At 58.2% G+C, this 23,531-nt stretch overlaps 1 protein-coding gene across 1 annotated transcript in view; it reads right to left on the bottom strand.

The window, feature by feature from the left end:
* Positions 1-1,425: 1,425 nt before the first annotated feature.
* The window catches only part of LOC147118188 (ATP-dependent chromatin remodeler CHD8-like), a 131,902-nt gene continuing 109,796 nt past the window's right edge, over positions 1,426-23,531 (bottom strand). Inside the window, 6 exon segments of the mRNA XM_085984289.1 lie at positions 1,426-4,961; positions 7,496-7,600; positions 8,994-9,113; positions 9,548-9,742; positions 11,124-11,385; positions 11,387-11,553. Coding sequence (XP_085840415.1) covers positions 4,308-4,961; positions 7,496-7,600; positions 8,994-9,113; positions 9,548-9,742; positions 11,124-11,385; positions 11,387-11,553 — 1,503 coding nt within the window. The 3' untranslated portion in view covers positions 1,426-4,307.

Genomic DNA, 23,531 nt, shown 5'->3' with positions numbered 1-23,531 from the left:
GTAAACACCGATACAAAGTACTCATTGAGTATTCTAGCCTTGCCCTGCGCCTCTAAGCATATATCACCTTCTTTGTCCCTAATAGGCCCCACCCCGCCTCTTACTACCCGCTTACTGTTTACATGCCGGTAGAAGATTTTGGGTTCCCTTTTACGTTAACCACCATTCTACTCTCATATTCTCTCTTGGCCAATCTTATTTTCATCTTCACTTCCCCTCTCAACTTATTGTATTTGGTCTGGTTCTCCCTTGAAGAATTCACTTGACATGCATCATACACCCTCTTTTTTTGTTTCATCATCCTCTCTATCTCCCTCGTCATTCAAGGAGCCCTTGCTTGGGTTCCCTTACCCTTCCCTCTTGTTGGAATGTACCTGGCCTGTACTTGGAACATCTCCTCCTTAAAGATCTCCCATTGTTCCGTTACAGTTTTTCCTGTCAGTCTTTGGTTACATTTTACTCTGGCTAGATCCTTTCGCATCCCATTGAAGTTAGCCCTATTCCAGTTTAGAAGTTCCACTCGAGATTGTTCCTTGCTCCTCTCCATTGCTAATCTAAATCTTGTGATACGATGATTACTCGTACCCAACTGTTCTCCCAGAGCCTTTCCACCATCTACAAGGCACAAGTCAGGAGTGTGATGGAATACTCTCCACTTGCCTGGATGAGTTGCAGCTCCAACAACACTCAAGAAGCTCGACACCACCCAGGACAAAGTAGCCCACTTGATGGGCACCCCATCCACCACCTTAAACATTCACTCCCTCCACCACCGGCGCACCGTGCCTGCAGTGTGTACCATCTACAAGATGCACTGCAGCAACTCGCCAAGGCTTCTTCGGCAGCACCTCCCAAATCCGCGACCTCTTCCACCTAGAAGGACAAGGGCAGCAGACGCTTGAGAACACCACCACCTCCAAGTCACACACCATCCTAACTTAGAAGTATATCGCTGATCCATCATCGTCGCTGGGTCAAAATCCTGGCACTCCCTCCCTAACAGCACTGTGGGAGTACCTTCACCACACGGACTGCAGCGGTTCAGGAAGGCGGCTCACCACCACCTTCTCGAGGGCAATAAATGCTGGCCTTACCAGCGACGCCCACATCCCATAAAAACAAATAAAAAAAAAGACACTTGGTTGACCTGGCCCACCTCATTCCCCAGCACCAGATCCAGCATTGCCTCCTTCCTAGTTGGGCCAAGAACATACTGGTCAGAAGCGAGAGTGCTACCCAGTGAGCCACAGCCGACACCTTAAAAGTTACTTAAAAACATTCAAACACCCTTTGAAAGTAGATAAAGACGTAAGCAGCCCTCTAATCGATCCCTCTTCTTGCCCGCGCGGCAGTTTTATTTCACTCCCGCCCGTACAAACTCCGACAGGGAATCAGCCGAGGCCAAGAATGACAAACTGACGCAGAAAAGTTTACCAAAGAAAAAAAAACTGGATTTTTTTCCCCCGCATTTTATTTACACATTTCCAGTCAAAATGATATGAATCGGTAGATACACTGGAATCCGCCTAATTGTGCTCACATCCATTGCAGTTAAATATACACCTTTCCCTGTCTCGAGTTCATGAAATAATTTAAACCTTGTCTCCTTGCTGTGTGTGTTGTGTGTGTGTCTCCGTCTGTCTGTCTGTCTGTCTGTGTGTCAGTGCGCACGTGGCTGGCATTTCAGTCCCAACACTATGACTTCCATTTTTTTTTTTTTTTTTTAAAAAGTCTCTTCCCTGCCCCCCCCCCCCCCCCCCCCCGCCCCACATTTTTTTTGTTGTTTTTTCTCTCTTTTTTAAATTTTATTATTAAAGGTTCTTTTTCTCTCGTCCAAGGACGTGACCTCTTGCGGGTCACTATCGCTGTGTGATATTCTTTTTCCAGTTCCCTCCCGCCCAACAGGGGGGGGGGGGGAGGTGGGGGGTGGGTACGGCCAGTGCCAACAGCGCGGGCGATAACCCCTCTCTTCCCTCCCCCTTCCCCCGCACAAAAGAAACACTGCACCCGACCACAGAATCAAACCAGGGCAACTGAAAATATGTTTCTCTCTCTCTCTCTCGCACCGGTTTAATTTGGCTTCTGGTGGAGAGCAGAGCGCACACGGGAGCAAAACTGGGTACCGGAAGCTTGCCCCGGGCCATACAACCCCCCCCCCCCCCCCTCCCTCTCCGGTGCGCTCAAGGTACGCTGGATAGTGGCACCATCTCTCCTCATAGCCGTCACACTCGCTGCCCCCCTTGGCGGGGGGGGGGGGGGGGGGGGGAATCCTCATTTGCAAGGGAGGTGCAGTTTGCGACACCACCCCAGGGGCAGAAAGGAATGGATCCGGCCGTCAGGGATTGTTAAGGTCCTTCCGGGTGTGTCGGTGCACCCACCCCCTCTGAAAGATTCTGGGGGCAGAAAGAAAAGGGGGGGGGGGGGGGGGGGCGCGGCGGTGGTGGTGGGGGGCCACGCACAGCAGCAGCAAACATGCATATTCCAGTCGGGCCACGGATTTACAGCTTCGGAGGGCACCGCCGCCTGTCCATCTACATTCAGGCTCCAGGATCGACTCTTCGCAAGAGTTCACGTTACTCTGTGTCTGAGGAGGGAATGGAGGAGGAGAAAAATTGCTCAACTCCGAGAGAGGGGGACTGAGCGACACCAGTCAGTGTACAGATATCTCCCTGAAGGGCGAGAGACTGAGAGACACCAGTCACTGTACAGATATCTCCCTGAGGGAGAGGGACTGAGAGACACCAGTCAGTGTACAGACATCTCCCTGAGAGAGAGGGACTGAGAGACAGTCAGTGTACAGATATCTCCCGGAGAGAGAGGGACTGAGAGACACCAGTCAGTGTACAGATATCTCCCTGAGAGAGAGGGACTGAGAGACACCAGTCAGTGTACAGATATCTCCCTGAGGGAGAGGGACTGAGAGACACCAGTCAGTGTACAGATATCTCCCTGAGGGAGAGGGACTGAGAGACACCAGTCAGTGTACAGACATCTCCCTGAGAGAGAGAGGGGGACTGAGAGACACCAGTCAGTGTACAGATATCTCCCTGAGAGGGACTGAGCGACACGAGTCAGTGTACAGATATCTCCGAGGGAGAGGGACTGAGAGACACCAGTGTACAAATATTTTCCTGAGGGAGAGGGGGACTGAGAGACACCAGTCAGTGAACAGATATCTCCCTGAGAGACACCAGTCAATGTACAGATATCTCCGAGGGAGAGGGGACTGAGAGACACCAGTCAGTGTACAGATATCTCCCTGAGGGAGAGGGGACTGAGAGACACCAGTCAGTGTACAAATATCTCCCTGAGGGAGAGGGACAGAGACCGCAGGCAATCTACAGATAAAAGCAGGGCAGCGTTGAGACTGACATCGCTCCTCAGACAACATTTGTTTGCAGGCATTCTGTTCCATACCTGAACCGAGACCAGAATTTATACTCTGCACGGATGGAGCAGGCACCCGGTGACTGGCAGATCGTGGCACTGCAGTGCCACATTCCGCCTCCCATCTCACGGCAGGAAGCACCCAACGAGGTCACCGTGGCACCGCGCGGAATGACAGTCTGGCCGTGTCCACCCGCTGGGGGAGCCCTGAATCGAGCACCTGGCCTGGGATCAGCGACACGCCAACTCCCGTCACCGCCCTCTCACCTGGTTGGGTTTTTTTTGGGGGGGGGGGGGGGGGGGGCCGAAAAGAATATGCAAGGCTGCTTCCGTGGTTAACCCACCCTCCACCGGCCCCAGAGCAGGAATTCTCGCTGGACGATGACGAGAGCGTCCCCCCCGCCGAGACAAGGTGGTAAACCCCGTTCGAACCGGGTCAGGACCGGACCGCTTTCGCCCCAGAGACCACCCCCTCCCAACCCCACCGAAAACCGGGTAAACCAAGGTACTGGACCCCGGTACAGGAATTAGTGGCTCAAGTACCGATTCCTGCAGCCTTCCGGGGCGAAGGGCTCGCTCACTTCGATTCACCGCCTCTCCCTTTCCCCACTCCTTTCCTTGGATGCCATTGGCCAACAATTCCTTTTTTCCCCACCCCGCCGGCAATATTTCCTTTTATGAGGGGGGGGGGGGGTGACCCCGTGTGCGAGAGGAGGGGGCGGTAAAGCGGGAAATGTGCGCTGGGGAGGGGAGGGGAGGGGGGGTGGTGGTGGTGGTTTGGGTCAATTAGAAAGGGGGTAAAGCCAGCCCCATTTCCCCCACCCCACCCAGACACCCACACACGCCCCGCCCTGAGTTTTCAGAACCCAAGGAATTGTCTCTCGTCCAAAACGCGCGAGTCCCGGCTCGGGAAAATAAAGTCAGTCTTCGCCGCTGAAATCCGAGTTGGTGGGCATCATGGGGTCGTCGATGAGGGAATGGGAATAGTCCCCTTTTTCATCTGTACTATCGTAACCCTGAGAGAGATCGTCGTCCACCTCCGTCACGCGCCCCGTCGCGCCGAAGGGCCCCACTGCGGCCTCGTGGCCCTTCCCGGCTCCCGGGTGGCCCAGCCCGGACAGGGACAGCTCCGGGAGCCCCACTCCGAAGCCCTGGTTCAGGAACATGCCCCCGTACATGTTGGACAGCACCAGAGAGTTGAGGGTCAAGGCGTTGCTCGGGGCGGGGTCGGGGGGCGGCCCCGCCGGCCGGCCCACGGTGCGCTCGGAGTTGGTCTGCGAGGTGCCGCCGCTGGCTCCGGGGACGGTGGCTGCCGCGGGAAGAACCCCCGTCGGGTCCTTGGCTTCCACCCCGGCTGGGTAGCCCATCAGCCCGGCCAGCTGCAGCGACTGCAGCGAGTGCAGGTTCTTCTGGAAGGCCTGCAGGCTGTTGACGTCCAACATGCCACTGGCCAACAGGGAGTTGACCTGCATGGCCGCCGCCAGGTGCTTGGGCCTCCTGCCCCTCTTCCTGCCTTCTTCCGGTACGACGGGGCCCGTGAGAATCCGATCAAACATCTCTTCAGGAAGGTAGCCCTGCGGGAGGGGTGGAGAGCGACACCTCAATCAGCAACGGTTCAACCAGTCCTTATCCTGATACCTCATTACCCACCAAACTAGTATCCTCACAGCATGGGGTTAGATACAGAGTAAAGCTCCCTCTGCACTGTCCCATCAAACACTCCCAGGGCAGGTACAGCACGGGTTAGATACAGAGTAAAGCTCCCTCTGCACTGTCCCATCAAACACTCCCAGGGCAGGTACAGCATGGGTTAGATACAGAGTAAAGCTCCCTCTACACTGTCCCATCAAACACTCCCAGGGCAGGTACAGCACGGGTTGGATACAGAGTAAAGCTCCCTCTACACTGTCCCATCAAACACTCCCGGGGCAGGTACAGCATGGGTTAGATACAGAGTAAAGCTCCCTCTACACTGTCCCATCAAACACTCCCAGGGCAGGTACAGCACGGGTTAGATACAGAGTAAAGCTCCCTCTACACTGTCCCATCAAACACTCCCAGGGCAGGTACAGCACGGGGTTAGATACAGAGTAAAGCTCCCTCTACACTGTCCCATCAAACACTCCCAGGGCAGGTAGAGCACGGGTTAGATACAGAGTAAAGCTCCCTCTACACTGTCCCATCAAACACTCCCAGGGCAGGTACAGCACGGGTTAGATACAGAGTAAAGCTCCCTCTACACTGTCCCATCAAACACTCCCAGGGCAGGTACAGCACGGGTTAGATACAGAGTAAAGCTCCCTCTACACTGTCCCATCAAACACTCCCAGGGCAGGTACAGCACGGGTTAGATACAGAGTAAAGCTCCCTCTACACTGTCCCATCAAACACTCCCAGGGCAGGTACAGCACGGGTTAGATACAGAGTAAAGCTCCCTCTACACTGTCCCATCAAACACTCCCAGGGCAGGTACAGCACGGGTTAGATACAGAGTAAAGCTCCCTCTACTCTGTCCCATCAAACACTCCCAGGGCAGGTACAGCACGGGTTAGATACAGAGTAAAGCTCCCTCTACACTGTCCCATCAAACACTCCCAGGGCAGGTACAGCACGGGTTAGATACAGAGTAAAGCTCCCTCTACACTGTCCCATCAAACACTCCCAGGGCAGGTAGAGCACGGGTTAGATACAGAGTAAAGCTCCCTCTACACTGTCCCATCAAACACTCCCAGGGCAGGTACAGCACGGGTTAGATACAGAGTAAAGCTCCCTCTACTCTGTCCCATCAAACACTCCCAGGGCAGGTACAGCACGGGTTAGATACAGAGTAAAGCTCCCTCTACACTGTCCCATCAAACACTCCCAGGGCAGGTACAGCACGGGTTAGATACAGAGTAAAGCTCCCTCTACACTGTCCCATCAAACACTCCCAGGGCAGGTACAGCATGGGGTTAGATACAGAGTAAAGCTCCCTCTACACTGTCCCATCAAACACTCTCAGGGCAGGTACAGCACGGGGTTAGATACAGAGTAAAGCTCCCTCTACACTGTCCCATCAAACACTCCCAGGGCAGGTACAGCACAGGTTAGATACAGAGTAAAGCTCCCTCTACACTGTCCCATCAAACACTCCCAGGGCAGGTACAGCACGGGTTAGATAGAGAGTAAAGCTCCCTCTACACTGTCCCATCAAACACTCCCTGGGCAGGTACAGCACGGGTTAGATACAGAGTAAAGCTCCCTCTATACTGTCCCATCAAACACTCCCAGGGCAGGTACAGCACGGGTTAGATACAGAGTAAAGCTCCCTCTACACTGTCCCATCAAACACTCCCAGGGCAGGTACAGCACGGGTTAGATACAGAGTAAAGCTCCCTCTACACTGTCCCATCAAACACTCCCAGGGCAGGTACAGCACGGGATAGATACAGAGTAAAGCTCCCTCTACACTGTCCCATCAAACCTCCCAGGGCAGGTACAGCACGGGTTAGATACAGAGTAAAGCTCCCTCTACACTGTCCCATCAAACACTCCCAGGGCAGGTACAGCACGGGTTAGCTACAGAGTAAAGCTCCCTCTACACTGTCCCATCAAACACTCCCAGGGCAGGTACAGCACGGGTTAGATACAGAGTAAAGCTCCCTCTACACTGTCCCATCAAACACTCCCAGGGCAGGTACAGCACGGGTTAGATACAGAGTAAAGCTCCCTCTACACTGTCCCATCAAACACTCCCAGGGCAGGTACAGCACGGGTTAGCTACAGAGTAAAGCTCCCTCTGCACTGTCCCATCAAACACTCCCAGGGCAGGTACAGCTCGGGTTAGATACAGAGTAAAGCTCCCTCTACACTGTCCCATCAAACACTCCCAGGGCAGGTACAGCTCGGGTTAGATACAGAGTAAAGCTCCCTCAACGCTATCCTGATCAGCACCTTCATCACCTGGGCTGGATTTGGAGGACAGCGTTTGCCGCACCCTGATACACATCTAAAGCACAGAGGAAGCATCACCGTAACAGAGTGTCTTTTTAATTAGTGCATCCATCATTGTTCCACAACTAGCAGAGGAGCAGAGACACAAAACACAACACACACATGCTGCACGTACCGACTGCTTGATGACATCGGCCCACTCCTGCGCGATTCCGTACTCTGAGTTTTCCTGGAGCCATTTCTGGAGATCTTTGATGGGTGGTGCGAACCCGCCTCCGAGCTAGAATCAGACATTTAAATCAGAATTCTTCACCTCACCCAGTCCCGCATCAGAGAGTTTAAATCAGAATCCTTCACCTCACCCAGTCCCCCATCAGAGAGTTTAAATCAGAATCCTTCACCTCACCCAGTCCCGCATCAGAGAGTTTAAATCAGAATCCTTCACCTCACCCAGTCCCCCATCAGAGAGTTTAAATCAGAATCCTTCACCTCACCCAGTCCCGCATCAGAGAGTTTAAATCAGAATCCTTCACCTCACCCAGTCCCCCATCAGAGAGTTTAAATCAGAATCCTTCACCTCACCCAGTCCCGCATGAGAGAGTTTAAATCAGAATCCTTCACCTCACCCAGTCCCGCATCAGAGAGTTTAAATCAGAATTCTTCACCTCTAATATTATCTGAACGGCAATAGATTGGGAGAAGGGGAAGTGCAACGAGACCTGGGTGTCGCTGAAGATAAGTATGCAGGTGCAGCAGGCGGTTAAGAAGGCAAATGGTATGTTGGCCTTCGTAGCGAGAGGGTTTGAGTACAGGAACAAGGATGTCTTGCTGCAGTTGTACAGGGCCTTGGTGAGACCACACCTTGATTATTGTGTGTAGTTTTGGTCGCCTTATCTGAGGAAGGATGTTCTTGCCATGGAGGGAGTGCAGCGAAGATTCACCAGACTGATACCTGGGATGGCAGGAATGACGTATGAGGAGAGATTGTGTCGATTGGGCTTATACTCGCTGGAGTTTAGAAGAATGAGAGGGGATCTCATTGAAAATTATAAAATTCTGACAGAACTAGACAGACTAGATGCAGGAAGGATGTTCCCGATGGTCGGGGAGTCCAGAACCAGGGGTCACAGTCTAAGGATAAGGGGTAAGACATTTAGGACAGAGATGAGGAGGAATTTCTTCACCCAGAGAGTGGTGAACCTGTGGAATTCTCTACCACAGAAGGCAGTGGAGGCCAATTCATTAAATATATTCAAGAAGGAGTCGGATATATTTCTTAAGGCTAAAGGGATCAAGGGATATGGGGAGAAGGCAGGGACCGGGTACTGAATTTGGATGATCAGCCATGATCTCATTGAATGGCGGAGCAGGCTCGAGGGGCCGAATGGCCTACTCCTGCTCCTATATTTCTCACCCAGTACCCCCCATCAGTCAGTTTAAATCAGAATCTTTCACCTCACCCAATCCCCCCCCCCCCCCGTCAGAGAGAGAACCCTTCCACCCGTTGCTGGTCTGACCCCAGGTCCCAGAGAGAGCGCGAGAGGTCAGTGTCCATTCTGAAGCAGGGTGGGGGCGGAGGAGATCAGACAGTTCGGTGAAGACCCAGATAGAACCACCACCACCACCCCCAAACGATAGCTCGGTCTGTGAGCCGCCAGTGTCCCGGGACTCGCCTTCTTCCCATTGCGCCGGTTGATGACGGGAACTCGCTCGTCTCCGGTCAGCGCGTTGACGTCCAGCTTGTGGGGGTTCCTGCATCGGTGCCTCTTCTGTTTCGGCCGGTCCTCGATGAACTGGAAAAAAAAAAAAAAAACGTTCCGTTTAGTCATCGGTCTCCTCTCCAGTTCTTCCCCCACTGCCACCCATCGGGGCTACAGGTTCCACGGACACCAGACTGCAGGCGCCATTTGGAAATTCAACGTAGGCAGGTCGTCACGGCCTCTTTCGCCTGCCCCGCCACCCCTCTCGGAGCAAGAGGCCCCAGCTGATTCTCCCTCCCCAAAAACCGGGGGGGGGGGGGGGGGGGGGGAACCTGTCGCCCAATTGTAGTCTCCCTACTCCCAACACCAGGTGTCGTTCTCTCTCTCTCGCTCGCTCTCCACCCCACCACCCCCTTGACATTCTCTTCCCCCACCCCGCCGACTCAGTCACACTCCTATCCAGCGTCACGCCCCGCTTGCGTTCTGCACGCTCTGCCTCGAGACGTGCGCTCCAGGTTCCAGCTCACCGCCAAGCAGCTGGGATCCACGCTGAAGTCCGGGTGCTCCTTCAGCCACTCGTCGAGCTCCCTGCGCCGCGGAGCCTCCTCTCCCGCCAGCACCGTGCCGTCCACTTTACTCACAACGGGGATCCGCGTCTCCATGTCCGCCTCCGGCCGCCGCGGCTGGGCTTCCTCCAAGCTTTTATCCATCTCGCCGTTGGCCTTTTTTTGGGGGGATAAAGAAACGCACAAAGTAATTTCACAACATGAAGCAAACGAGGCCCGCCCCCCACCCCCACCCCCCTTCCTACCCCCATCCGCTGGTCAAACTGGACAGGGCGCTGGTCAGACCACACCTGGACTTGGGGAGGGAGGGAGAAGGTCACGGGGGGAGGGGAGGGGAGGGGAGGGCAGGGCAGGGGAGAAGGTCACGGGTGGAGGGAGGGAGGAGGTCACGGGTGGAGGTGAGGGGGGGGGGGGGAAGGAGAAGGTCACGGGTGGAGGGGAGGGGAGGGAGGGGGGGAGGGGGGAGGGAGGGGGGGGAGGGAGGGGGGGGAAGGAGAAGGTCACGGGGTGGAGGGGAGGGAGGGAGTCACGGGTGGAGGGGAGGGAGGGAGGGAGGTGGTCACGGGTGGAGGGGAGGGAGGGAGGGGTCACGGGTGGAGGGGAGGGAGGGAGGGAGGGAGGGGGAGGGAGGGAGGGAGGGAGGGGGGGAAGGAGGTGGTCACGGGGTGGAGGGGAGGGAGGGAGTCACGGGTGGAGGGGAAGGGGGAGGTCACGGGTGGAGGGGAGGGAGGGAGGGAGGGGGTCACGGGTGGAGGAGAGGGAGGGAGGGAGGGGTCACGGGTGGAGGAGAGGGAGGGAGTCACGGGTGGAGGGGAAGGGGGAGGTCACGGGTGGAGGGGAGGGAGGGAGGGAGGGGGTCACGGGTGGAGGAGAGGGAGGGGGTCACGGGTGGAGGAGAGGGAGGGAGGGAGGGGTCACGGGTGGAGGAGAGGGAGGGAGGGAGGGGGAGGGAGGGAGGGAGGGAGGGAGGGGGGGAAGGAGGTGGTCACGGGGTGGAGGGGAGGGAGGGAGTCACGGGTGGAGGGGAAGGGGGAGGTCACGGGTGGAGGGGAGGGAGGGAGGGAGGGGGTCACGGGTGGAGGAGAGGGAGGGGTCACGGGTGGAGGAGAGGGAGGGAGGGAGAAGGTCACGGGTGGAGGAGAGGGAGGGAGGGAGGGAGGAGGTCACGGGTGGAGGAGAGGGAGGGGTCACGGGTGGAGGAGAGGGAGGGAGGGAGAAGGTCACGGGTGGAGGAGAGGGAGGGAGGGAGGGAGGAGGTCACGGGTGGAGGAGAGGGAGGGAGGGAGAAGGTCACGGGTGGAGGAGAGGGAGGGAGGGAGAAGGTCACGGGTGGGGGAGGGAGGGAGGAGGTCACGGGTGGAGGAGAGGGAGGGAGAAGGTCACGGATGGAGGAGGGAGGGAGGGAGGAGGTTACGGGTGGGGGAGGGAGGGAGGGAGACGGTCAAGGCTGGGGGAGGGAGAACATCAAGGGGCAGTGTTAAGGCCCAGTGTCAGCGAATGCCTGCCCCCCACACCCCCACCTCTCCGCGGTACTCACGGCGCACAGGCCTTTATTTTGGGCTGAGAGAAGCAGCTCTGTTCCCTCCACGTTCTTCCGCCGCCCTCGCCTCTTCTTGGTCAGCGACTGCCCGTCGGCCAGCTGCCCGTTCACCGAGTGCCTCCACAGGGGGCTGGTGCCAGCGCTCAGCACCGCGTCCAGCTGGCACCTGACCGTGTGCGGGTTAGGGTTGGGCCTCTCCCGCTCCGGGGGCAGCTTGAGGGGGAAGCCGTGGTCCAGCAGGGCCGAGGGGGTGAGGGGGGGTGGGCCGCGAGGAGTCGGCGCCGGTCTCCTGCCCGCTATCCGATGCCGACTGCATGTCCCGCAGGCTGCTCATGTACTGCCGCAGCCGGGCTCGCTCAGCCTCCATCTCCAGCTTCTTCCGTCGTTTCCGCCGCTGTTTGTGGAACGTCAGCTTCAAGCCATCTTCCTGCAAAAGGGAGGTGGGGGGGGGGGGGGGAAGGAGAAGGAAAGGGCGGAAGAGGAGGGCAACGGGGAGAGGGCGGAAGAGGAGGGCAACGGGGAGAGGGCGGAAGAGGAGGGCAACGGGGAGAGGGCGCAAGAGGAGGGCAACGGGGAGAGGGCGCAAGAGGAGGGCAACGGGGAGAGGGCGCAAGAGGAGGGCAACGGGGAGAGGGCGCAAGAGGAGGGCAACGGGGAGAGGGCGCAAGAGGAGGGCAACGGGGAGAGGGCGCAAGAGGAGGGCAACGGGGAGAGGGCGCAAGAGGGGGGCAACGGGGAGAGGGCGGAAGAGGAGGGCAACGGGGAGAGGGCGCAAGAGGAGGGCAACGGGGAGAGGGCGCAAGAGGAGGGCAACGGGGAGAGGGCGCAAGAGGAGGGCAACGGGGAGAGGGCGCAAGAGGGGGGCAACGGGGAGAGGGCGGAAGAGGAGGGCAACGGGGAGAGGGCGCAAGAGGAGGGCAACGGGGAGAGGGCGCAAGAGGAGGGCAATGGAGAGAGGGCGGAAGGAGGGGGGGGCAACGGGGAGGGGTAACGGGTGGGGGGAGGAGATGGGGAAAAAAGGATTAACAAACAGGCGGCGGCAAACAACTGATCACACTGCACGACACCCGATTGACGGGACCTTTCCCCCATCCCGACGCTCTGAAGCCCGCGGGGGACCAGCGGAACCCTCTGTCCCTTGCCCCGAGGGGGGCGGGGCCCAGGCAGAGAGTATCGGCGGGATGTTTGCTCCGAGCAGCCCTCGCCTTCTGTCCTTCTCACGCGGCTGGAGTCAGTGGCCAGCGATCGGGAGGCAGGAACCCCGGCTGATTCACCCTCTCCCCACAAACAATTGGGGGGGGTGGGCACTGAGGCCTTACTTTAAACGGCGCCCCCCACCCCACCCCAGCTCCCCCCACCACCTAACCACAACAGTCTGAAGGCATGTTTACATCCCGCAGGCAGTTAGGACAGGGAATGGCTTAACACAAGGTGGGAGTGAGGGACTGACGGCAGATGGAAGATAAAGGGACACGGGCAGGGAGATGGGGTTAGAGCAGAGAGCTCCAGTGAGTGCTGGCTTCATTTATGGCGCGTTTGGGAGGGCGATTAGCAAATGGCGGCGGAGCGCTTGGAGACGGCAGGTCCACGGAGCGGGGAGGGGGCGATCGGAGACGTCAGGTCTGCGGAGCGGGGAGGGGGCGATCGGAGACGGCAGGTCTGCGGAGCGGGGAGGGGGCGATCAGAGACGGCAGGTCCGCGGAGCGGGGAGGGGGCGATCAGAGACGGCAGGTCCGCGGAGCGGGGAGGGGGCGATCAGAGACGGCAGGTCCGCGGAGCGGGGAGGGGGAGATCAGAGACGGCAGGTCACGCGGAGCGGGGAGGGGGAGATCGGAGACGGCAGGTCTGCGGAGCGGGGAGGGGGCGATCAGAGACGGCAGGTCCGCGGAGCGGGGAGGGGGCGATCAGAGACGGCAGGTCCACGGAGCGGGGAGGGGGCGATCAGAGACGGCAGGTCCGCGGAGCGGGGAGGGGGCGATCAGAGACGGCAGGTCCGCGGAGCGGGGAGGGGGAGATCAGAGACGGCAGGTCACGCGGAGCGGGGAGGGGGCGATCGGAGACGGCAGGTCTGCGGAGCGGGGAGGGGGCGATCGGAGACGGCAGGTCCGCGGAGCGGGGAGGGGGCGATCAGAGACGGCAGGTCTGCAGAGCGGGGAGGGGGCGATCGGAGACGGCAGGTCACACGGAGCGGGGAGGGGGCGATCAGAGACGGCAGGTCTGCGGAGCGGGGAGGGGGCGATCAGGGACGGCAGGTCACACGGAGCGGGGAGGGGGCGATCGGAGACGGCAGGTCACACGGAGCGGGGAGGGGGCGATCGGAGACGGCAGGTCACGCGGAGCGGGGAGGGGGCGATCGGAGACGGCAGGTCACGCGGAGCGGGGAGGGGGCGATCGGAGACGGCAGGTCCGCGGAGCGGGGAGGGGGCGATCGGAGACGGCAGGTCCGCGGAGCGGGGAGGGGCGATCGGAGACGGCAGGTCCGCGGAGCGGGGAGGGGGCGATCGGAGACGGGGCGATCGGAGACGGCAGGTCTGCGGAGCGGGGAGGGGCGATCGGAGACGGCAGGTCCGCGGAGCGGGGAGGGGGCGATCAGAGACGGCAGGTCACACGGAGCGGGGAGGGGGCGATCAGAGACGGCAGGTCTGCGGAGCGGGGAGGGGGCGATCAGGGACGGCAGGTCACACGGAGCGGGGAGGGGGCGATCGGAGACGGCAGGTCACGCGGAGCGGGGAGGGGGCGATCGGAGACGGCAGGTCACGCGGAGCGGGGAGGGGGCGATCAGAGACGGCAGGTCCGCGGAGCGGGGAGGGGGCGATCAGAGACGGCAGGTCCGCGGAGCGGGGAGGGGGCGATCGGAGACGGCAGGTCCGCGGAGCGGGGAGGGGCGATCGGAGACGGCAGGTCCGCGGAGCGGGGAGGGGGCGATCGGAGACGGCAGGTCTGCGGAGCGGGGAGGGGCGATCGGAGACGGCAGGTCCGCGGAGCGGGGAGGGGGCGATCGGAGACGGCAGGTCTGCGGAGCGGGGAGGGGGCGATCGGAGACGGCAGGTCTGCGGAGCGGGGAGGGGGCGATCAGGGACGGCAGGTCCGCGGAGCGGGGAGGGGGCGATCGGAGACGGCAGGTCCGCGGAGCGGGGAGGGGGCGATCGGAGACGGCAGGTCTGCGGAGCGGGGAGGGGGCGATCGGAGACGGCAGGTCCGCGGAGCGGGGAGGGGCGATCGGAGACGGCAGGTCCGCGGAGCGGGGAGGGGGCGATCGGAGACGGCAGGTCTGCGGAGCGGGGAGGGGGCGATCGGAGACGGCAGGTCCGCGGAGCGGGGAGGGGGGCGATCAGAGACGGCAGGTCTGCGGAGCGGGGAGGGGGCGATCAGAGACGGCAGGTCACACGGAGCGGGGGAGGGGGCGATCAGAGACGGCAGGTCACGCGGAGCGGGGGGGGGCGATCAGAGACGGCAGGTCCACGGAGCGGGGAGGGGGCGATCAGAGACGGCAGGTCTGCGGAGCGGGGAGGGGGCGATCGGAGACGTCAGGTCTGCGGAGCGGGGAGGGGGCGATCGGAGACGGCAGGTCCGCGGAGCGGGGAGGGGGCGATCGGAGACGTCAGGTCTGCGGAGCGGGGAGGGGGCGATCAGAGACGGCAGGTCCGCGGAGCGGGGAGGGGGCGATCGGAGACGGCAGGTCTGCGGAGCGGGGAGGGGGCGATCGGAGACGTCAGGTCTGCGGAGCGGGGAGGGGGCGATCGGAGACGGCAGGTCCACAGAGCGGGGAGGGGGGCGATCAGAGACTGCAGGTCCACGGAGCGGGGAGGGGGCGATCAGAGACGGCAGGTCTGCGGAGCGGGGAGGGGGCGATCAGAGACGGCAGGTCTGCGGAGCGGGGAGGGGCGATCAGAGACGGCAGGTCCGCGGAGCGGGGAGGGGGCGATCGGAGACGGCAGGTCTGCGGAGCGGGGAGGGGGCGATCGGAGACGGCAGGTCACGCGGAGCGGGGAGGGGGCGATCGGAGACGGCAGGTCACACGGAGCGGGGAGGGGGCGATCAGAGACGGCAGGTCACGCGGAGCGGGGAGGGGGCGATCAGAGACGGCAGGTCACGCGGAGCGGGGAGGGGGCGATCAGAGACGGCAGGTCCGCGGAGCGGGGAGGGGGCGATCGGAGACGGCAGGTCACGCGGAGCGAGGAGGGGGCGATCAGAGACGGCAGGTCCACGGAGCGGGGAGGGGGCGATCAGAGACGGCAGGTCTGCGGAGCGGGGAGGGGGCGATCAGAGACGGCAGGTCACGCGGAGCGGGGGGGGGCGATCAGAGACGGCAGGTCCACGGAGCGGGGGAGGGGGCGATCAGAGACGGCAGGTCTGCGGAGCGGGGAGGGGGCGATCGGAGACGTCAGGTCTGCGGAGCGGGGAGGGGGCGATCGGAGACGGCAGGTCACGCGGAGCGGGGAGGGGGCGATCAGAGACGGCAGATCAGCAGAGCGGGGAGGGGGCGATCAGAGACGGCAGGTCCGCGGAGCGGGGAGGGGCGATCAGAGACGGCAGGTCACACGGAGCGGGGAGGGGGCGATCGGAGACGGCAGGTCCACGGAGCGGGGAGGGGCGATCGGAGACGGCAGATCAGCAGAGCGGGGAGGGGGCGATCGGAGACGGCAGGTCCACGGAGCGGGGAGGGGCGATCGGAGACGGCAGATCAGCAGAGTGGGGAGGGGGCGATCAGAGACGGCAGGTCCACGGAGCGGGGAGGGGCGATTGGAGACGGCAGATCAGCAGAGCGGGGAGGGGGAGATCGGAGACGGCAGATCAGCAGAGCGGGGAGGGGGAGATCGGAGACGGCAGATCAGCAGAGCGGGGAGGGGGAGATCGGAGATGGCAGATCAGCAGAGCGGGGAGGGGGAGATCGGAGACGGCAGGTCTGCGGAGCGGGGAGCGGGCAATCAGAGACGGCAGATCAGCAGAGCGGGGGGGGGGGCGATCGGAGACGGCAGATCAGCAGAGCGGGGAGGGGGAGATCGGAGACGGCAGATCAGCAGAGCGGGGAGGGGAGATCGGAGACGGCAGATCAGCAGAGCGGGGAGGGGGCGATCAGGGACGGCAGATCAGCAGAGCGGGGAGGGGGCAATCAGACGGCAGATCAGCAGAGCGGGGAGGGGGCAATCAGAGACGGCAGATCAGCAGAGCGGGGAGGGGGCAATCAGAGACGGCAGATCAGCAGAGCGGGGAGGGGGCGATCGGAGACGGCAGATCAGCAGAGCGGGGAGGGGGCGATCGGAGACGGCAGATCAGCAGAGCGGGGAGGGGGCGATCGGAGACGGAGATCAGCAGAGCGGGGAGGGGGGCGATCGGAGACGGCAGATCAGCAGAGCGGGGAGGGGGCGATCGGAGACGGCAGATCAGCAGAGCAGGGAGGGGGGCAATCAGAGACGGCAGATCAGCAGAGCAGGGAGGGGGCGATCGGAGACGGCAGATCAGCAGAGCGGGGAGGGGGCGATCAGGGACGGCAGATCAGCAGAGCGGGGAGGGGGCAATCAGAGACGGCAGATCAGCAGAGCGGGGAGGGGCGATCGGAGACGGCAGATCAGCAGAGCGGGGAGGGGGCAATCAGAGACGGCAGATCAGCAGAGCGGGGAGGGGGCGATCGGAGACGGCAGATCAGCAGAGTGGGGAGGGGGCGATCGGAGACGGCAGATCAGCAGAGTGGGGAGGGGGCGATCGGAGACGGCAGGTCACGCGGAGCGGGGAGCGGGCGATCGGAGACGGCAGATCAGCAGAGCGGGGAGGGGCGATCGGAGACGGCAGGTCAGCAGAGCGGGGAGGGGCGATCGGAGACGGCAGGTCAGCAGAGCGGGGAGGGGCGATCAGAGACGGCAGATCAGCAGAGCGGGGAGGGGGCGATCGGAGACGGCAGGTCTGCGGAACGGGGCGATCGGAGACGGCAGGTCTGCGGAACGGGGCGATCGGAGACGGCAGATCAGCAGAGCGGGGAGGGGGAGATCGGAGACGGCAGGTCTGCGGAGCGGGGAGGGGGCGATCGGAGACGGCAGGTCACACTGAGCGGGCGATCGGAGACGGCAGGTCTGCGGAGCGGGGAGCGGGCAATCAGAGACGGCAGATCAGCAGAGCGGGGAGGGGCGATCGGAGACGGCAGATCAGCAGAGTGGGGAGGGGGCGATCGGAGACGGCAGGTCTGCGGAACGGGGCGATCGGAGACGGCAGGTCCGCGGAGCGGGGGCATGGCGATCATAAGAACATAAAAAATAGGAGCAGGAGTAGGCCATTTGGTCCTTTGAGCCTGCTCCGCCATTCAATAAGATCTTGGCTGATCTTCTACCTCATCTCTCAACAAAAACATATTCCGGTGAGAAAGAAAGATTTTTAAATCCGTGTCTAATTAAGGAAGTAAAGAATGGTATCAAATTGAAAATGAAGGCATACAATGTTGCCAAGATTGGTGGGAGACCAGAGGATTGGGAAATTTTTTTAAACCAGCAAAGGATGACTAAAAGAGAGGAGATGAATTATGAGAGTAAACTGGCAAGAAACATTAAAACAGATAGTAAGAGCTTCTACAGGTATATAAAAAGGAAGAGAGTAGCTAAAGTAAACGTTGGTCCCTTAGAGGATGAGACTGGGGAATTAATAATGGGGAACAGGGAAATGGCAGAGACTCAACAAATATTTTGTATCTGTCTTCACGGTAGAATACACTAACAACATCCCAATAATGAATAATCAAGGGGCCACAGGGAGGGGGGAACTAAAGGCAATCACTATCACTAAGGAAATAGTACTCGTTAAAATAATGGGACTAAAAGACGACAAGTCCCCAGGACCAGACGGCCTGCATCCCAGGGTCTTCAAAGACGTGTCTGCAGAGATAGTGGATGCATTGGTTGCAATATACCAAAATTCCCTGGACTCTGGAGAGGTCCCAGCGGATTGGAAAACCGCTAATGTAACACCCCTATTTAAGAAAGGAGGGAGACAGAAAGCAGGAAACTATAGACCAGTTAGTCTAACATCTGCCGTTGGGAAAATGCTGGAGTCCTTCATTAAGGAAGCAGTAGCAGGGCATTTGAAAATACATACTGCAGTCAAACAGAGTCAGCATGGTTTTAGGAAAGGAAAATCATGCCCTCAAAAATCCCTCGGCACCGCCGGGCACTTCAGCTAGTGTTTAATAAATTTGCTGGAGTTCTTTGAGGAGGTAATGAGCAGGGTGGACAAAGGTGAACCGGTGGATGTGAGGAATTTGGATTTCCAGAAGGCATTCGATAAGGTGCCACATAAAAGGTTACTACACAAGAGCTCATGGGGTTGGGGGTAATATATTAGCATGGATAGAGGATTGGCTAACTAACAGAAAGCAGAGAGTCGGGGTAAATGGGTCATTTTCCGGTTGGCAAACGGTAACTAGTGGGGTGCCACAGGGATCGGTGCTGGGGCCCCAACTATTTACAATCTACATTAATGACTTGGATGAAGGGACCGAGTGTAATGTAGCCAAGTTTGCGGATGATACAAAGATGGGTGGGAAAGCAAGTTGTGCAGAGGAATCAAATAACCTGCAAAGGGATATAGACAGGCTAGGTGAGTGGGCAAACATGTGGCAGATGGAGTATAATGTGGGAAAGTGCGAGGTTATCCACTTTGGCAGGAAAAATAAAAAAGCAAATTATTATTTTAATGGCGATTACAAAATGCTACAGTTCAGAGGGACCTGGGGGTCCTTGTGCATGAAACACACAAAGTTAGCATGCAGGTACAGCAAGTAATCAAAAAGGCAAATGGATTGTTGGCCTTTATTGCAAAGGGAATGGAGTATAAAAGTAGGGAAGTCCTGCTACAACTGTACAGGGTATTGGTGAGACCACACCTGGAGTACTGCGTACAGTTTTGGTCTCCGTATTTAAGGAAGGATATACTTGCATTGGAGGCAGTTCAGAGATGATTCACTAGGTTAATTCCAGAGATGAGGGGTTTGACTTATGAGGAAAGGTTGAGCAGGTTGGGCCTATACTCATTGGAGTTTAGAAGAATGAGAGGTGATCTTATTGAAACATATAAGATACTGAGGGGGCTCGACAGGGTAGATGCAGAGAGGATGTTTCCCCTCGTGGGGAAATCTAGAACTCGGGGGGCACAGTCTCAGAATAAAGGGTCGCCCTTTTAGAACTGAGATGGGGAGGAATTTCTTCCCTCAGAGGGTCGTAAATCTGTGGAATTCTCTGCCCCAGAGAGCGGTGGAGGCTGGGTCATTAAATACATTTAAGGTGGAGATAGACAGATTTTTGCAAGATAAGGGAGTGAAGGGTTATGGGGAGCGGGCTGGGAAGTGGCTTTGAGCCCAAGATCAGCCATGATCTTATTAGAAACATAGAAGATAGGAGCAGGAGTAGGCCATTCGGCCCTTCGAGCCTGCTCCGCCATTCAACGAGATCATGGCTGATCATCCAAACCCTAGCACCCGGTCCCTACACCGACAGCCATCCCACCCAAGCCCTATCCCCGTAACCCCACATATTTAATCCCCCCCTAACACTAAGGGCCAATTTTTTATCATGGCCAATCAACCTAACCCGCACATCTTTGGACTGTGGGAGGAAACCGGAGCACCCGGAGGAAACCCACGCAAACACGGGGGGAATGTGCAAACTCCACACAGACAGTCGCCCGAGGCCGGATTCGAACCCGGGTCCCTGGCGCTGTGAGGCAACAGTGCTAACCACTATGCCACCGTGCCGCCCCTGAATGGCTGAGCAGGCTCGAGGGGCCAAGTGGCCTATTCCTGCTCCTATTTCTTATGTTATGTTCTTTCCTGCCTGATCTCCATATCCCTTGATTCCCAGAATATCCAAAAATCTATCGATCTCTGCCTTGAATATACTCAACGACTGAGCCTCCACAGCCCTCTGGGGCAGAGAATTCCAAAGATTCACCGCCCTCCGAGTGAAGAAATTTCTCCTCATCAGTCCCAAATGGCCGACCCCTTATTCTGAGACTGTGACCCCTGGTTCTGGACTCCCCAGCCAGGGGAAACATCCTCCCTGCATCTACCCTGTCAAGCTCTAAGAATGTTGTATGTTTCAATGAGATCACCTCTCATTCTTCTAAACTCTAGAGAATATAGGCCTAGTCTACTCAATCTCTCCTCATAGGACAATCCCCCCATCCCAGGAATCAGTCTGGTGAACCTTCGTTGCACTTCCTCTATGGCAAGTATATCCTTCCTTAGGTAAGGAGACCAAAACTGTACACAATACTCCAGGTGTGGTCTCCCCAGGGCCCTATATAATTGCAGTAAGACGCCTTTACTCTTATACTCAAATCCTCTTGTAATAAAGGCCAACATACCATTTGCTTTCCTAATTGCTTGCTGTACCTGCATGTTAACTTTCAGTGATTCGTGTACAAGGACACCCAGGTCCTTGTGAAAACCAACGTTTCCCAATCTCTCACCATTTAAAAAACTCTGATTTTCTATTTTTCCTACCAAAGTGGATAACTTCACATTTCTCCACGTTATATTCCATTTGCCATGTTCTTGCCCACTCACTGAGCCTGTCTATATCCCCTTGAAGCCTCTTTCATCCTCCCCACAATTTTTTTTTCTCGTTTATGGGATGTGGGTGTCGCTGCTAAGGCCAGCCTTTATTGCCCATCCCTAGTTGTCCTTGAGAAGGTGGTGGTGAGCCGCCTTCCTGAACTGCTGCAGTCCCGTGTGGTGAAGGTACTCCCACAGTGCTGTTAGGGAGTTCCAGGATTTTGACCCAGCGACGATGAAGGAACGGCCGATATATTTCCCAGTGTGTGACTTGGAGGGGAACTTGGAGGTGGTGGTGTTCCCATGCACCTGCTGCCCTTGCCCTTCTAGGTGGAAGAGGTGGCGGGTTTGGGAGGTGCTGCCGAAGAAGCCTTGGTGAGTTGCTGCAGTGCATCTTGTAGATGGTACACACTGCAGTCACGGTGCGCCGGTGGTGGAGGGAGTGAATGTTTAAGGTGGTGGATGGGGTGCCAATCAAACGGGCTGCTTTGTCCTGGATGGTGTCGAGCTTCTCTCATCCAGGCAAGTGGAAAGTATTCCATCACACTCCTGACTTGTGCCTTGTAGATGGTGGAAAGGCTTTGGGGAGTCAGGAGGTGAGACACTCGCTGCAGAATACCCAGCCTCTGGCCTGCTCTTGTTGCCACAGTATTTATGTGGCTGGTCCAGTTAAGTTTCTGGTCAATGGTGAGCCCCAGGATGTTGATGGTGGGGGATTTGGCAATGGTAATGCCGTTGAATGTCAAGGGGAAGTGGTTAAGACTCTCTCCTGTTGGAGATAGTCATTGCCTGGCACTTCTGTGGCGCGAATGTTACCTGCCACTTCTCAGCCCAAGCCTGAACGTCGTCCAGGTCTTGTTGCATGCGGGCATGGACTGCTTGATTATCTGAGGAGTTGTGAATGGTGCTGAACACTCTGCAGTCATCAGCGAACATCCCCATTTCTGACTTTATGTTGAAGGGAAGGTCATTGATGAAGCAGCTGAAGATGGTTGGGCCTAGGACACTGCCCTGAGGAACTCCTGCAGCGATGTCCTGGGGCTGTAATGATTGATCTTCAACCACCACAACCATCTTCTTTTGTGCTAGGTATGACTCCAGCCGGTGGAGCGTTTTCCCCAATTCCCATTGACTTCAGTTTTACTAGGGCTCCTTGATGCCACACTCGGTCAAATGCTGCCTTGTCGTCAAGGGCAGTCACTCACCTCACCTCTGGAATTCAGCTCCTTTGTCTATGTTTGGACCAAAGCTGTAATGAGGCCAGGAGCCGAATGGTTTTGGCGGAACCCAAACTGGGCCTCAGTGAGCAGGTTATTGGTGAGTAAGTGCCGCTTGATAGCACTGTCGATGACACCTTCCATCACTTTGCTGATGATTGAGAGTAGACTGATGGGGCGGTAATTGGCTGGGTTGGATTTGTCCTGCTTTTTTGTGGACAGGACATACCTGGGCAGTTTTCCCACATTGTCAGATAGATGCCAGTGTTGTAGCTGTACTGGAACAGCTTGGCTAGATGTGTGGCTAGTTCTGGAGCACAAGTCTTCAGCACGATAGCCGGGATGTTGTTGGGGCCTATAGCCTTTGCTGTATCCAGTGCGCTCAGCCGTTTCTTGATATCACGTGGAGTGAATCGAATTGGCTGAAGACTGGCTTCTGTGATGGTGGGGATCTCAGGAGTAGGCCGATATGGATCATCCACTCGGCACGTCTGGCTGAAGATGTTTGCAAACGCTTCAGCTTGTCTTTTGCACTCATGTGCTGGGCTCCACTATCATTGAGGATGGGGATATTCCTGGAGCCTCCCCCTCCCGTTAGTTGTTTAATGGTCCACCACCATTCACAACTGGATGTGGCAGGACTGCAGAGCTTTGATCTGATCCGTTGATTGTGAGATCGCTTGGCCCTGTCTATAGCATGCTGCTTCCGCTTTTTAGCATGCATGTAGTCCTGTGTTGCAGCTTCCCCAGGTTCCACAGAATCACAGAAATCACAGAAACCCCACAGTGCAGATAGAGGCCATTTCGGCCCATCGAGCCTGCACCGACACATATCCCACCCGATCCCCGTAACCCCTACACCAACACATATCCCACCCTATCCCCGTAACCCCACGTATTTAATCCCCCTAACACTAAGGGTCAATTTATCATAGCCAAGCAACCTAACCCGCACATCTTTGGACTGTGGGAGGAAACCGGAGCACCCGGAGGAAACCCACGCAAACACGGGGAGAATGTGCAAACTCCACACAGACAGTCACCCGAGGCCGGATTTGAACCCGGGTCCCTGGCGCTGTGAGGCAACAGTGCTAACCACTATGCCACCGTGCACCTCATTTTTAGTTACGCCTGGTGCTGCTCCTGGCATGCTCTTCTACACTCCTTATTGAACCGGGGTTGGCCCCCTGGCTTGGTGGTAATGGTAGAATGAGGGGTATGCTGCGCCATGAGGTTACAGATTGTGGTGGAATACAATTCTGCTGCTGCTGATGGCCCACAGCGCCTCATGGATGCCCAGTTTTGAGCTGCTAGATCTGTTCTGAATCTATCCCATTTAGCACGGTGGTAGTGCCACACAACACGATGGAGGGTGTCCTCAGTATGAAGACGGGACTTCGTCTCCGCAATGACTGTGCGGTGGTCACTGCTACCAATACTGTCATGGACAGATGCACCTGCGACAGGTAGATTGGCGAGGACGATGTCAAGTAGGTTTTTCCCTCGTGTTGGTTCTCTCACCACCTGCTGCAGGCCCAGACTGGCAGCTATGTCCTTCAGGACTCGGCCAGTAGTGGTGCTACCGAGCCACTCTAGGTGATGGACATTGAAGTCCCCCACCCAGAGTACATTCTGTGCCCTTGCTACTCTCAG

The sequence above is a fragment of the Somniosus microcephalus genome, chromosome 4 (genome assembly GCF_052327205.1).
Source record: "Somniosus microcephalus isolate GS21.2 chromosome 4, FLI_Smic_1.0, whole genome shotgun sequence".
NCBI lineage: Eukaryota > Metazoa > Chordata > Chondrichthyes > Squaliformes > Somniosidae > Somniosus > Somniosus microcephalus.
The sequence above is the reverse complement of the archived record's forward strand: the minus strand, read 5'-3'. Positions and strand labels throughout refer to the sequence as shown.